Source organism: Paralichthys olivaceus, chromosome 15 (genome assembly GCF_024713975.1).
Source record: "Paralichthys olivaceus isolate ysfri-2021 chromosome 15, ASM2471397v2, whole genome shotgun sequence".
In the NCBI taxonomy this organism is placed as follows: domain Eukaryota; kingdom Metazoa; phylum Chordata; class Actinopteri; order Pleuronectiformes; family Paralichthyidae; genus Paralichthys; species Paralichthys olivaceus.
The window spans coordinates 1785341-1800945 of NC_091107.1; the positions used below are offsets into that span (position 1 = coordinate 1785341).

Here is a 15605-nt window from a genome sequence, read left to right on the forward strand (position 1 = left end):
ACACACACTCACACACACTCACACACACTCACACACACACTCTCACACACACACACTCACACTCACAATGCTTCTTTCCTCTGGGATTGTCCCCTGTTGTTGTGTTTGCCTTTCACCGGGAATTCCAGATTTTTTGTTTCAGTTTCTCTGCAGCTCAGCATCATCGCTGAGGTTCTGTGGACGCCAGCGTTTATTTGATTATGTTTCACATTTAATATATGTTTTTATTATATCTTCATTTCCTGGAGGGAAACAGATCAGAGGGACATTTGCACATGAGTCTCAGGTTCAGCAGTGATCCACTGAGGGGACGATGAGAGACTGAGGTCAACAGATCAACTCTGCCTCCTGCTGGTCACACACAGGACCGCAGGCAATTTACACTTAGTGCTACAATAATGAGGAAGATTAATAGAAAAAGTTTATTTTACATTATTTTATGAATTTGAAGTTATTTTTAATGATTGATGTTCCACTTAGCACATTGAATAACAGCTACTGGGGCCAACTCTTTAAATCTTCCTGAGGTTGTAAATTAAATATTTCTTGAACCACCGAGAATCACTGAAAGTAAGAATATCAAAATTATTGTGAATTTCATGTCCTCAGGAGAAAAAAGTTCTCAACAAGCAGCACAAACACGTAGATAATTGGCCAGGAATAGGTTTTATATAAAATTTGAACAGTGGATACAGAGGCGATATGTGTATAAAAAAATACATACAATAAAAGTAAAATAAATGAATCTTATTTTTTCTATTTTGAGCAGATGTTCAAGTTAGCTGATGAAATGTAAAAGGCACTAAATGTACAACATTCCAGTTTTAAGGACGTTAAACAGAGGCCAAGGTCATTCAGAGATGAACGAAAATAAAAACAAAACAAAATCACAGGGCATTTGTTGTCTTCGATACGCAAGACATAGTGCAGGTTTTACAACAAAACATACCAAACAATTCTCAAATAACACACAAACTATTTACCATCGAAAGACACTAAGTACGCACTTTAAGACTCGTCGTGAGTGGAGTGAACGTGGCAGCGTGTATTCACTCAAAATCACCGAGGCGTTGCACGTGCGTGAGCTCGGTCGGATTGGAAATTGTTCATAATTTATAGTTTACATCACAATTTCTAACAACAGCACTAGAACACGGCAACAAGTCACAGAACAGGAGCAGAGTGACCAGCAGTAAAGGTTCGTCGGAATCATACAGGTTCGTTTTCTGTCTCGTTTTGGTGAATACATTGAAATACATGCTAACTAATAAAGTAACAGACAGAAACTAACACGAGAGAAGGGACACGTCTGGAAGACTCCACAGTGCCTGCAGTACCGAGCGTCACAGAACCAGTCGAACCTGACGCATTGAGCTTTTCTTCAGTCCGAACGTTTAGGTATGAAAATGTGGAGTGTTTCAAATATGAGGTGTTTAAAGGTGAAACTGAAAAAAATCAACACGTTGAAAATGGGAAAAAATGAATTTGTGTTATTTACAAAATAATATTTCCACATTTTAAAAAACAACGTGGCCCCGACTCGATGTTTGGCCCCAACATTCATATTCGTCCTCATCATTCCTGACCTTTAGCGCCACCTAGAGTAAGAAACGTCACTCTCACTTCCAGCAGACGTTAAGGCGTCTGGAGTGTCTGACCCTTCGATACTCAACGTGAGAGTGACCTCACTCACGTTTTATTTACTGCATCTTTGCAGTACATGTATTTCCTCATTCAGTATTTCAGGTTTTCCTCAATGAACTCGTTTCTGATCATCACAAATCATTTTTTAAAATTTTTTCTTACTTCGTGTGTCAAAGGGTTAATTTGTCAACAATGGTAACTTAGCAACATATTAAGGCAAATTTTATATCATTAACTAAATGCTTTAATCACGATTAAAGCATTTATTTAATGTTTATAAATAATAAAGGGGGGGGGCATAGCATGCTTGCTAATCACAGCACTCCCGTAAGTCTCAGCTATTATTGCTAATGTATCATGCTAACATGCTAAATGGTAGCACGATACGTAAAGATCTTAACTGTTGCTAATTATAAAACTTCTGGAAACTTCTCCTTCCTACGTACAGGTGCACTTCAGGGCGGGGCCAGTACACCGTGGCATCACTAGTGGGTTTGATATTTGTGACCACACCCAATCACACGCTCAAGTTTCTCAAGGTGTCACGATTTTCCGACTTAAGCCTCAGCCACAACCTCGTAGTCCAATTAACCTGTCTAGCCTATATTAGCTTATTTCGTTGCGTTGCAGTTCTCAACAGATTGTTAATGTTATTACTCGACTCCGTGTCAATGTCACAGCCAGCGGCACATTTTTGAGTGTTTCTTCACGCTCAGCTGCTCGTTATCACGGATTAAGATGATGCAACTTAAACGTGGCATCAACGCTAGCATGTTAGCATCATCGCTGAGGAATATTAGGCCCGTTATTGCTGCATGATAGCGTTAGCACAAAATGTCAAGTTGCTCTCTTCCTTGTTATCTACAGAACAACTCGTGCACACAACTGTTTCATATTTTTGTAGTGAATAGTTTTTTGAATCGTGTTTATTCATGTTGGTGGACGGACGAGGACGATAAAGCTTCGTTCTATCCACTGATTGTGTTTGAGCTTCACAGCAAATATGGCTTTTGATATGTTCTATCATGTATTTGCTTAAATTATTCAAGCAAAAGATCTTTTGGATTTAATGTGACACATTAGTATTTTTTTCTACCGTTCGCTGAAGAAACTTTGATTCAAGTCATTCTGAGCCGGTTCAACTCTTCCTGCAGACACTGTGTACGTTGGAGCGTCCGCTGACAAACAAATAGGACTAAAAAAAAAAAAAAAAAGGGGAAAATTCGTTAAGCATGCCACCAACTCTCTAGACCTCTACAGCAAACAAGTTTCCTTCTCTGGAAAGACATCCACAGCCATACCACACTGGAATGAGTTACAGTAAACGGCACTATATCTTACACGAGCAAGAAATATATACAAGTACTGGTCAGCAAGGATGTTTACTGCATTCGGAATCACAAGCTGAAGCTGAAGGCATTCGGACTGGTCGCGACACAAAATATATTTTTTCATATGCAACCAAAACGGTTAAAAGAAAAAACAACAACAATCAAATTTGTCTCTTAAATGCTTCGAGACAAAAGAAGAGAATCTAGTTTGGAATGCATTTTAAAGCTTAAAAGCATCTGAGGAAAACTTACCTAATGTAACTGTCGGATATTTGGCCCATTAGTTTTTTACAAAATAAAAAGAGCTTAACATGACGTGTAGACGAAGAGAAACATATGGATATTCTCATAATAATGATTGTTCTGTTAGTAAGTCGCATGCAAACAGTGTATTTAGAATTTATCTTGTCCAACAAATAAGAGCTCCGTGTTTTCACAGGAGACGTTTCACCTCAGTTGAACATTTGTTTTTGCATCGTTTGAAATCACTCAGATTAAAGATAAACTGCCCGGGTCGTAAACACGAGCAGCAGATTATCTGTTATTCTAAATTACACTGATAATCAGGCGGAGCAATCGTAAACTCGCTCCATGTTTTTTTTAATTAAGACAAATACTGAGCAAATAGAAAGTTGTTTAAAGCAGAAACGTGTTCAACTGAAGTGAAAATCAAAAAGGAGGCAGTGTTTTTTTATTTTATTTGAATAAAGGTACCGTAACAACATGCCAGAAGTTTACAGGAGAACTGAAGCATTCACAGTAACACAACGTCAGGCGGCTTCTTCTGCTTCACAACTACACTTTTCTACGGGTACCAGATTGAGCTGGTAGACGTTATTAGCGCTGCATGCACAGTTACTGCAGGGAATGTAAATCTAACTCTACATTATTCGCCCCAACAAAACAAACTCACTATGAAACTGTGGAGATGAAGTGAACTGTGGTTTCAGTTCACTGTTGCACCGGCTGTGAGACGAGGGCAGGCGAGTTTCTTTCTTACTAATGTGACAGTAACTGAAGACATCGCTTTATACGATTGGCAGATGTATTTAACATGTTGTGAATGTATTTTATATGTATTTAACACGTTGTGAATGTATTTTATATGTCTTTTACATGTTGTGAATGAATTCTAAATGTTGAGAATGATTGATACGATACAACTTCTGTGGGCCAATTAAAATAAGTCAATACGAGTCTTTTGAAGACATTTAACGATACGAAAAGTTTTATCTTCCAGAATAAACAGGAAAGAATACAGTTTCTAATTAAACTGGAAAATATCAAACCTCATTTACATTTCTTTGTCATGAGGGTTTTCATAATTGTTGCCAATATTTACATTTTTATTTAGATCGCCCCGATTTATCAACACTCACATTTTTTTTACCACCTGATTTCAGTATCTGCTTCTCAGTCCAAACGGTCAGGCTCTAGATATTTAAATGCAGCTCTGAATAAAACGTCCTGGGAAGATAATTAAATAACCACTGGTATAGTAAAGAAATAATAACGGTCCTGAAACATAATAAAGATTTTGTGTTTGTCAAATTCAACAAGCAAATATTTGATCCTCTTTGTAACTGAACCAGCGATAATGATAAATCAACATTTGTCTTAGAACAACGTCCGAGTCAAAGGCAGGTTTTAAATCTTTTATCGCTGGCAGGAGAACAGACGTCGTGCCGCTGAAGGCTTTTTGCATGGAAGTGAATGTCAGCGACTGGTGGACGTTATGCAAAACACCTACAAGAAGTTATTTCTGTAAAACAGGCCGAGCTTCTGGAGCTGAGAGGGGAGTTTTACATCTGTTGATATTCTAGTTTAATACGTGGTACGTTATTAAAAGGATCAGTTATACACAGATATATATATAAAAAACTTTGATATTCTTATATATTCTTCTATATCGATGCTCAAACTCGTGTCCAGCTGGTGCAACAGTTTGCAGAACCTTCAGTTCTTTTGGACGATAACTTTGATAATATATCTCTACATGTGGAATGATATTCTCACTTTCACTTTGATCCCTGTGTCGGAGAGCAATCTCCAGGCTGATGTGATGTAATGACGTAGTGTCCACCCGGGCGCTACTTTGCTTGTTATGTCTTTACGATAAAGCACATTGAGACTTTGTTTTATCATGAAACAGCATCATGCTTTCAGAGATTTAAAAAAAAAAAGAAGAAAGAAACTGCACCGGTTGTGTCCCTGTTGAAATAATCCCACCCTTCCCAAGAGCAGCTGATAGAGAGGTCTGATACTTTACTGTGTTTCTCATGTTTTTTCATTTTTGGTCCCCTGTTCCTCTTCAGTTTTTACGAATGTCAGCATAGACGACTGGCTCCATCTTATGGAACGAGTTTTTGCTGCCCGAGTGATCCAGCTGGGCGTATATCACCGGGCCCTGGAACATAACGAGAGCAGAGCGGAGAAGAAAGAAAGTCAGTGACAGTCACGAATAAAATGAGATAAATCAGAACAAGACGCAACGGACAGAAGGAAAAGGACATTTAGTATTTGACTCCGGTAAATTCTACACATCTGAAGTGATTAACAGTCGTTATTACAGAAGAACTTATGTCAGATTTGTGTGAGTTTATGAAGCTTTATTATTTTTTTTTAATGGAGACAGTTTGACTCAGCAGCGACAAAAAACCCTTCTCGTGTCACAGGTGACTGTGTGAAGTGAAGTTAAGCCAAAACGTTTGTTAAGTTTTGTACCTGTTCGTTGTAAAGCTGCGCATGTACATATTTTACAGGTGTGTGTGTCTGTGTGTGTGTGTGTGTGTGTGTGTGTGTCGGGGGGATGAAGATGAAGAGGCGGACGACACTGAGATAAACTGAATCCAGAGAAGAAGAAGAATCTGTATTGAGGAGAGCTGATGCTGTTTTAAGGCAAAGGGTGGAATATTTATACAATCTATGTTTTACTGTTTAAGTTTACTGTTTAAGTTTATTAATACTATATATATTTTTACTATTTTTATTTAAATCTGAATTATCTCCCTTCTGTTCTTATTCCTGGTATTTTATATATATGTGATATATATGTTTTTACCTTTTCATGCAGCTTTTTCTGTTTGGATAAAGCTCCTTGTCAAACCTCTTTGGAAATGTGCTATATATATATAAATCAAATATTGTTTATTTTATCGCATCAGTGGATATCATAAAGGATTAACTTTCATCAATACAACAGATCCCCAGTAAAATGGAGGCAGCCAGTGGATTCCTCTGTCCCCTGCTCCTACCTGTAGCGGACCCAGGGGAATGGTACTCTTGGAGCCCTCCAGGCCTGACTCCACCTTCTTTCGTGGCTGCGGAGCCTGAGAGCTCATGCTTTCCAAGGACGTACATCTAGTTTAGGTTTACGATTTGCCGTCATTGGTGCACAGTCAACGCGAGTAATGGGACACAAGACAAAAATAAAAAATAAAAACAATGAGAGATGAGCACATGAGACACAGAATGCAAACAGAGTGCATGGCAGCTCCCAGGAGTGTGACAGAGATAATGAAAGCAGCGACAGACTCTGGGAAACTAGAGGAGCACAGATGATTTTAAGTGACTGATGCTGCTTCTAAGAACGTGTTCTCACATTATAAAATGCAGCTAGTGTCTATTCTCAAATGGAGGCAAAGGGAGCAAGGTTGAAAAAGCGAGTAAACCATTTGGATTTATCTGTATTTATGTATTTAACCAATTTTTACACCAAAAAAGTGTATTAACATATGATGTTAGTGGTGAAATCATTAGCTGCAGTGCAACAGTTCATGCATCAGACCATCCACTAATGAATCAAAGAAATGTATAAAAGCAGCTCATCAGTGCACCTCCAGCAAAGACACGGTAACAGAGAAGGTGCAACAGAGCTTCGGCTTCTGACACGACCTTGTTCTGTCATTTCAAGGTGACTGTCAACAACTCGACAACAAAACCCGTTTGTTTAAAACACAGAAAACACTGGTGAGTTAGTCGGACACAGACACGTGAGGGTTAGTTTTGTTGGTGGAGAAAGATGACGAACGCTGATTAGAGGACATGCTGATTGGACAAGAAGCGTTGCCGTGACGTTAGACGTGTTAACACAGTGTAATGGAGGAAAGTGACTGGCACCAGAGAAAAACAGCGACCCCTGGTGGCGGCTGCGTCTTCGGCTCACAGGCTGGAACCATTCAACAGCCAATCAGGAGCTGGCTCCTCCGTCGGTGGCGTTTCTCGTGTTTATGGGTCAATGAGTGATCACGGAGGACGAACAGACTGGCAGGGAGGCGTGGTCTAAGCATACACAGCGAAAAACTATGTTGTATGTTTTTTTTATTTTTTATTTTGACGATGTCTTTAACAAAAATAATAATTAGTTAATGATTATTAAAAAAACGTCAGATCATCCAAACAGCCCAGAATGCACAGCGTGTTGTCTAAAGACAGGAGAGTGAACCCGGCACCCATGCAAAGAGTTAGAGGAGTGTTACGGTTTGATGATTAAATCTCAGAGGGAATAAAGTTAAAAGTAAAGATACAAGAAACCAGTGAATGAATGGAATCTACCTCACATTTCAAATACAGCAATGGTCACTTGATAAATGCTGGAGTTTTTTTATTTTGTTAACTCGCTCCAGAAGCGTTATTGTCAGCGATATATAAATGAACAAGTAAGACGACGCTCACCCTTCGTAATCGTGGCGGTTCTGAAACACCCTCATGGCGATGCAGGCGGCGATCCCGATGAGGATGAGCAGAATTAAAACTCCACACACTATTCCAATTATAAGGCTGGTGTTGAGCTGAGGAAGAGACTCTGGACACGGAGGAGACACAAAGGGACAACAATCAGGGTCGGGTTTCAAATATCAAACTGACATTTCCAACAACTGGAACAACGGCTGCTGTACTGAAGCGTAGCTGCTCGATATATTATTGTGCCACAGTTCAAGACAGAGACAAGTGTCCATCGTAAATTACAAAACATATAAATACTTCAACTTAAATTGTAATAGAAAACACATTTAAACTCTTCCGCTTGAGCACATTCAATTATTTTATTCCATTTACTCTGTTTAAATGTTGTATAAATAAGCAATAACTTCAACAAAAAAACTTTAAGTAAAACTTTAACTTTAAGGTCGAGTATGATGCATCCTCCTCCTCCTACAAACTATAACCCTCAGCTGGGAGTGTCACAGATACCTGGTCGTCCGCCAGTAAACAAAAGGTCTGTGTGTTTTGGAAAAATCCCAAGACCGCTCTTTGTGAGAGGAGGAACGAAAAGTTGTAGTCAAACAACTTCTGAGAAGGACACGGCGTGTTTTCATGTCGGGACTGTGCAGCTTTTCAGACGATCAGTGGTTAAATAAAAAACAAAGTTCCATCTGGAGGGCGGATCTGCAACTGGTGAGATAACAAGCCATCACACGCGGCCGCAAGCTTCATGTACATACGACAGGAATGTTCCCGTGTGACGGCTCCGGGTTGGCACGCCTTTTATATTTTAGCATATAGCAGAACTCGCAGTGCTTTTCCACTGACTGACATGTTCAACAGGGAGGATTAACCTGAGACACACGTGGCAAATATAAAATAAATAACACTCGGCCGCTGCTCGGCAGGTTTCAACAACTTAAAACCATAGGAAATTAATTTTAACACACACATTAAGTACAACAGATATGAAGGATCGTTATCGCTTGAGGAAATAGCTGACACACATGCTGCCCAAATATTTATTTAAAAAAATAAAAGCACTACGGAGGCAGTGTAATTATTATAATTGCGTAATTAGAACATACCTAAATGTATTCATAACCTGGAAGGCAGAATTTTAACAGAGATGTTCTCAGAGATGAAGACAATATAATTTATGTTCTACATTTAATAGACGTGTTTGAGGGAACTGAAGTTAAAGACCCCAACATTACAAAATCATGGAATAATTGAGATCTGCTGCCTTTTTTTATTTCCACACTACGTTCTTCCACATTCAGCATTTAGACAAACCCATGTTTTAATCCAGGTTTTCATTCATCTGAAGTGGGGCCGCTCTTTTTCAGTTAATGACATTTGTTTAGGGTTAATAATAATTAATTAAAGTGAAATTGACAAGAAAAAAGTTGCCTCTTTGCACCAGATTCAGCACAATGAGGCTTCAGATGTCTACAACGGGTTTTCTCCAACAGTCCAATCAGCCTGTGTGTGTTGTGTGTGTGTTGTGTGTGTGTTGTGTGTGTGTTGTGTGTGTGTTGTGTGTGTGTGTGTTGTGTGGGTGGATGAATACAAGTGAAGGAATCTTCTCATGGCCACGATCCTCTTTGAACAGCACCAAGAAGCAGGTTCATTCAAGAAGCATGTCAGTATCCGTCTTTCAACACAAACCCTCCAACTGCTTTTCATCATAGAAAATTAATTTAATAATAAAATAAACATTTCAGTGAATCGATGAAAGCAAAGAAAGTCTGATGGTTTACCTTTCAGAACGACCCTGAGCTCCGTTCGAGCCGGTGTTCCCGTTACGTCTGGCGGGTTCTTCACGTCACAGAAGAAGGTACCGTTGTCACTGAACTGAGCCGGACTCAGCTGTATCGAGACGTCCCTTTTGTTGACGTCTCCGATAAACTGCACTCGGTCCTTGAACTCGTTTGATCCCGGGAATGCCGTCCCTTGTGAAAAGTATAAAATCTGCAAAAGAGGGCGAAATTCAGGTTAAACTGCTTCAACCGGAAACACACGCAGAAGATTCTGAAGCAAGATTCACACATTTTGTTGCTTTCAGACAAAAACTGAACTCTGGGTATTCTCCTGAAATTATCCAGAGGGGGCGTGTGTGAGAACGCAAACTGTCCGTGGCAGTTGCTCCAGACATTATCAAGAGGTTTTTTTTCTGCCAAACAAATTCTCAGAATTTCTTCATCAAGATAACTAATCTCTAGGAAACGAAAAGCATAACGTTTCTTCAATCAAGTTTTGTGGAAACCCCCTCAGTAGTATTTGTGTAATTCTGCTGATAAACACACAAACAGTAATCTCATAGCAGACGTAATTAACATTTTCACACATTCTGACTTCGAGTCACATTAGCAATGGCTCTGAACTGTGACAGTGTGACATACACAACACCAGCATCCTGGATGTAAAGCAGCGACTGTGTCGGATCCTCCAGCATCAACAACTTCATTATTTACAATTTGTGCTTTTCCTGCTGTGACATGTCAAAATATGCTGCATGACACAAAGATGAATGTGAACAGATCTCTGTGAGTAACGCTGATATCATCCAACTGGTTCTTAATAATCAGAACAAGGCGAACATCTGTGTATTGTGGTTTTCTGGTTCCTAACATGTGTTTCTACTCAATCTCAAAACACACGCCGACATCATCAACGTTCAAAATGGAGTCAAGAAAGTTCAGGTGGACAGAAGAAAAGTGTGTCGTATCATTTTAACTTGCCCCTGATTAAGAGTCTGATGAGCACAGCCGGTTTTTCTGGCTGCTAAAAAAAGGTGCCGCTCTTCACGGCGTTTCCACACATTAACACCTACTGATGCTGAGTGAGCGAGCCGAGGACACGGAGGGTAAAAATAAAAACATTCGATTGAAGTGTCCTCGGGTTCATATGAACACACGGAGACAGAAGCCAGAGATTTCGTGAAGCCTGGTTGGTTAAAGTTGGCTGCGTAAACACAAGTGTGAAGGACGTGACTCCTGTCGTGATCGTTTGAAGATCACGTCACTCGACCGTTTGAAATCACTTTCACATCACAGGTAAATTGCCAAGAGCGAAGCTCTGCCATGTATGTGCCGATGATCTCACACAGACGCCGCCAGTCAATACTTACAGCTCCTGCCGGCTTTCGTTGAGCTTGACTGACACCAGGTCCACATTACGCCATTTTTTAAAAAGGACAATTTGCTGAAGACAACTGACACCACAGACAGGGAGGTCAGACCTAAAGGTTTCATCGGTCTTGAAAAACCAAAGCTGTTGCCCACAGCAGTGAACCATGTGACCGACCCTCAAACAGGAAGCTGCAGATCTTGAAATGCTTCTTTTGTGTGAAAATTATTTGCAACAACACTGGAAGGATGTCCAGGTTATAAACTTCTCACAGTGAAACACATGAGCAGCGTTAAAGAACTTAGTGCTCTTCTTCTGTGTCAGCTCTTCAGCTGGCAAACGACAAAATTGAGTATCGCAGCCAACATCTGGACAGAAGTGAGACAGCTGCTGAGATAACTGTGGAGGCCATATGGAAAAGTTTGGTGGTGTTTTTTGGGGTGTGTAAATCTGGATGGACGACTGAAACAACATTTTACCGGCTTATTGTGGACGTGCTCCGTGTGTGTGAGCTCTCACATGACTATTCTGCAAATTAAAATCCCTACGGCTATGTCATTATACTGGCAGATCGTAGAGACAAGCGGGCCTCCGCCCAGCTCGATGGATCTGTGAATGAAAAGGAGAAGGTGCTGCGAATGAGCCGCTCGTTTCTCTGAGATTTAAATGTTAAATTAAATATGTTTGAGGACCTCTAGCTGTAAATATTATAAAAACGTACGGGCACTTAATCAGCTCACATTAGTGTAGACTAATAAAAGCACAATCCTGTGCGTTATTGTTCATTTCCCTTGAATTGGCACTCACCAGTGCATCTTAATTGTTTGAACCAGCTTGATAATTCATTTTGCCAGAAACAAATCAATCTGCCTGCTGTGAGTGGGCGACACGGACATTAGCATTGTGTGGAAACTCCGCAGCTCTCCACTTGAAACCCTGTGTTTACACAGAGCGATGTGTTTTCAGTCTGCTACAAGAATAAGAAAGAAAAACTATAAACACACACGAGACAAAAAGAGTACGCTCAAGCTGAAGAGAAACCAAACATGTCACCAAAGTGAGAATAAATCCTGAGGAGGCTTTTCTCCGAGTGTCAGTGCAGATGAAACAATCGCAGGAAAACATCCCGGAGCTGTGGGAAATCTTTGCAGAGAGGATACGGCCGGCGAGGACTTACCACGTACGGCGCTTTGGAGAACTTATTATCAGGCTGACTCGACTGAAAATTCCAGGTCACCGAGATGGAGCTACTGACCACTTCGCTGGACTTGAAGCTGCATCGAAGAATCCCTGTGGTGCCGTTCTGCACCATCACCTCAGGGTCGGCGTATATGTCGATTGCAGATGTAGGTTTTGTGGCTGGAATAAAAACAATTTCCAAGGTTTAAGTAACAAGGTTGAATGCAGCCAGGGAAACAGAGAATAACAGAAGGCAATACAGAATACATGTGAAGGGAAGCTGTGTTGGTGGGGGGGTGCTGTTAAGAGAATGCTCTTAAACCCTGTAATACGATAAAGTAGATCCAGTTTGAGAAACAGATAACGTTTAAATCTCATCAGGCACAAACTCACTGCACAACAGTTTGCAATGGAGCTGAAAACAAACCTGAACAAAAGTGAAAACAAACTCAATCCAGCATCGAACCAGAGCCTCTTTCAAATGTACGACGGGCAGCTTGTTTCATATGTTTGGATAAGGACAGTGGATTATTGTTCAAAAGTCACGTTACACTGTTGATCTGTTTATTTTTTATCAAATGAAAACCAGACAGAAAAAGTGCGTCCATGAATGAGTCGGGGGTCACGGTGATCTGCTCCGTGCTTTCTAAGTAATTACTCAGGTTTCAATTTGTAAAATCCAATACTATGGAGGAAGGTGGTCTTAGATTATGGACAGCAACCATCTGGAGAAGGATTAAATAAATGATAAATGAAAGATTGTGATGAAACAGAGGTTACTACTAATGTAAGTGTGACTTTGGAAAGTGACATGACAGCAGCTATTTGTTAGAGAACAGAACAGAGCGTTAGAGAATAACGCTAGTTATTCTAAAGTAAAGCACATTTTTAAGTTAATGTAGTTCACAAAAATAAAAAAAGAGAAAAACAAACTTGGGCCTCCCTTCTGCTTCATTTGTTATGAGTGTGTAATTATATTAAAAATCAAGCAGTAGTAATATGTGAGCTTTCAAACCTCATAAAGTAAATCTGTCACTGACCAACTCTTCAATCATTGATCTCGACGTTTTGACTTGGACGTGGATATATTTTATACATATATATGTATATATATATACATATATATATATCAACGTTAACTTGTAGTAAAGGATGTAGTTCTGTTCTCGTCTGTGTTTGAAAAACAAGCATCACACACGATGGGCTCTGCACAATCCTGGTGAGCAAACCGACATGATGTTCTTGGCCTGTCACTGAGACTCCAGCTAACGCAGAGGGACGTGACAGTCGTCATCCATGAAATTGATGTCACAATATAAAACAGAAGAAAGTGTCTGTCAGCTGCTTCCTCTTGTCAGATGTCTAGAGCCAGAGATTCAAAACCACCACTTCTCTAAACTTCAGGATATTACTCAGCATTATTTCGAAATCACGGGGGGGGGGGGGGGGGAGAAACGTGGTATTATTGGGCAGGAAAGGTGAGTCTGTTAAATTACAAGATGAATCCTCGGTCTGAAGTCTGACTGTGGCTCAGGGGTGAGACAGGACCGTGTCCTTTCAAAAGACAAGATGTCAGCAGGGACACGCTTCTGCTTGTTGTAGCTGCAGACCGGGACAGTCACCACACGCAGGTCTATCGTCCCCTGCACGAGTGTGCATGAAGGTTACTTCACAATCTCGGTCAAGGAACGAGGAAGTGAGATGTTGTGGTTTGTTTGTGGACGCTAAGCTAACGAGGGAGGGGGGGAGGGAGGGAGAGAGAGAGGGGAGGGAGGGAGGCTGCAGCTCCGGAGCTGATGCGTTGGCACCGTCTTAATTAAAGCCACTGTGTGTTAATGAAACTCCAGCGATAAGGACTCTTTGTCCCGCTCGTCACCGAGGAACGGAGGAAGGCTGCTCCGCTAAGTCGGTCACCGGACTCACGCCAAGCGAAACCCTCGTTGGAAAACTGTTCACTTTAACGTGGACTCGCTCGTCGGAGAAAGCAGCTGCGGTGCAGCAGACACTGTTAAACATTTCCGACACGAGCGGAACATCGTCTCCGAATCGGCACCGGTCAAACGCACCGAGGGATTCGCGTTGCAGCTCAATTTGAACCGTAATCAGCTGGTCAGGCTCCGTTACTCAACACAGAGGGTCCCACCGAGGACTCCGGGGGAAGGACGCTAACAAGGGCGGCAGCCACCAGTCTGCACCAAACCCTGTTCAGATTTTAGCCAATTTAACAACTTCTTCTTACATTAACCGTAACGTGTTGTGTAAGCGTGACCGAGGCGGGCGAGACAAAGGTTCCCGGGGGGGTGAAAGCGACGGTGAGCGGTTTTAATCCGAGGGGCCCAACAAAGGGAGATGGACGAGCAGATCCAGGGACAGATGTCCGGGACAGATGTCCGGGTGTTGGTAGGTGTCTCCTCGGCTGCTACAGAACAGCGCGAGCTAGCGAAGCTGGGATTCCTCCTAAAACAACGAGCTCGAGATGAAACACTTCCGAACCGAGTCTGGACCCGGCGGAGGCTTCGACACTCACCCAGAACCACACACAGCGTGAATCCAGTCAGTAAAACACGCCTGCAGACGGAATCTGTCCATTTTGGCTCCATTGTGTTGTTGTCAACAGGAGAAACTGCTCCGCTGCTTCTCCTCCCTTCCAGTCCTCCTCCTGCTTCTTCTTCTTCTTCTTCTTCTGCGGCGTCACAGCTGAGAGCAGCTGCTGCCCCCTGCAGGTTGACAGGCGCAGCGACAGCCTTTTAGAATAAAGAGAGAGTCAAACTTTATTTCTGCTGAAGTTACACAAAACTTTTCTGCTAATATAATATATATAAAATAAGTCTGTGGGGGAATATCCCCCACGAACATTGTAATGAAGATTGCTCTCTAATGGCTATGTTTGATATATTTATAATGGTCGCCTCATGATTTCCTTGGCTTGTTTGTTTTCTTTCCGTTTTGTTTCGTCAGATTTGCTCTGAACTTTACAGATATCGAATGCACCGAGGGAACTGTGGACTATTCCCCAACGTCACAGAACAGCACACTTAAAACACAAAGCTAGTTTACAAATGTCTTTTTGTAAACTTTGGCTATGTCCCATCTACAGATTGTATTTTAACAATATAGGACAAGATGGTGAATGTTAAATGGATGGTTCACCCAAAAAATAGAAATTCACTCATTATCTCCTTACCACTGTGCCGATGGAGGGTGACGGGTTTGAGTCCACACAACACTTAGAGAGTTTCAGGGGTAAACAGCGTTTCAGCTGAATCCAAATCAATTAAAGTAACTGACAGATCGATTCTTTAAACGTAAAAAAAAAACATAAAATGCCTCCGTATTGCTCCTGTGGTGTCATCCGAGTGTTCTGAAGCCGCAACATTCACACAGAGATTAAAAACAAATTTATGGGTTCCAACATTTCCTGACGTCACGTCACAGCTGAATTTTTTGGCATTTTAACTTCCTGGAAACAAGACTTCTTTAATTCATTTACTGTCAATGGGTATGATGCAAGATCAGACTGTTCATTACAGCTTTAGATATATTCTGAGGTTGTGTAATTTTATGTGTAGACACTATAAAGACTATAGTGAGACAGTTCTCAGTTAACATCAGTTA

The 15605-nt window shown here is 41.1% G+C and overlaps 1 protein-coding gene across 2 annotated transcripts; it reads right to left on the reverse strand.

The window, feature by feature from the left end:
• Positions 1-647: 647 nt before the first annotated feature.
• Positions 648-15450, reverse strand: mpzl1l (myelin protein zero-like 1 like). 2 transcript variants are annotated; one of them, XR_011238608.1, is made up of 7 exons: positions 15175-15450; positions 14518-14734; positions 11989-12170; positions 9443-9653; positions 7650-7779; positions 6230-7256; positions 648-5382 (listed from the first exon to the last, which is right to left on the reverse strand). XR_011238608.1 is itself a non-coding variant. In XM_069510100.1 (7 exons), exons 2-7 carry the CDS (start codon positions 14588-14590, stop codon positions 5287-5289), a joined length of 798 nt encoding a protein of 265 aa, XP_069366201.1. In that variant the 5' UTR covers positions 14591-14734; positions 15175-15450; the 3' UTR covers positions 648-5286. The 2 variants fall into 2 exon arrangements, 1 of the variants encoding a protein (XP_069366201.1); XM_069510100.1 differs by having other exon boundaries at positions 6230-6335.
• Between the last annotated feature and the right edge of the window lie 155 nt (positions 15451-15605).

Coding starts and splice junctions, on each gene's coding strand:
- mpzl1l (XM_069510100.1), bottom strand. CDS start 14,590: ATGGAGCCAAAATGGACAGATTCCGTCTGCAGGCGTGTTTTACTGACT. Junction 12,171..14,517: donor CACGCTGTGTGTGGTTCTGG/GTGAGTGTCGAA, acceptor TTTTTATTCCAG/CCACAAAACCTACATCTGCA. Junction 7,780..9,442: donor GCTCAGGGTCGTTCTGAAAG/GTAAACCATCAG, acceptor CTCCGTGTCCAG/AGTCTCTTCCTCAGCTCAAC.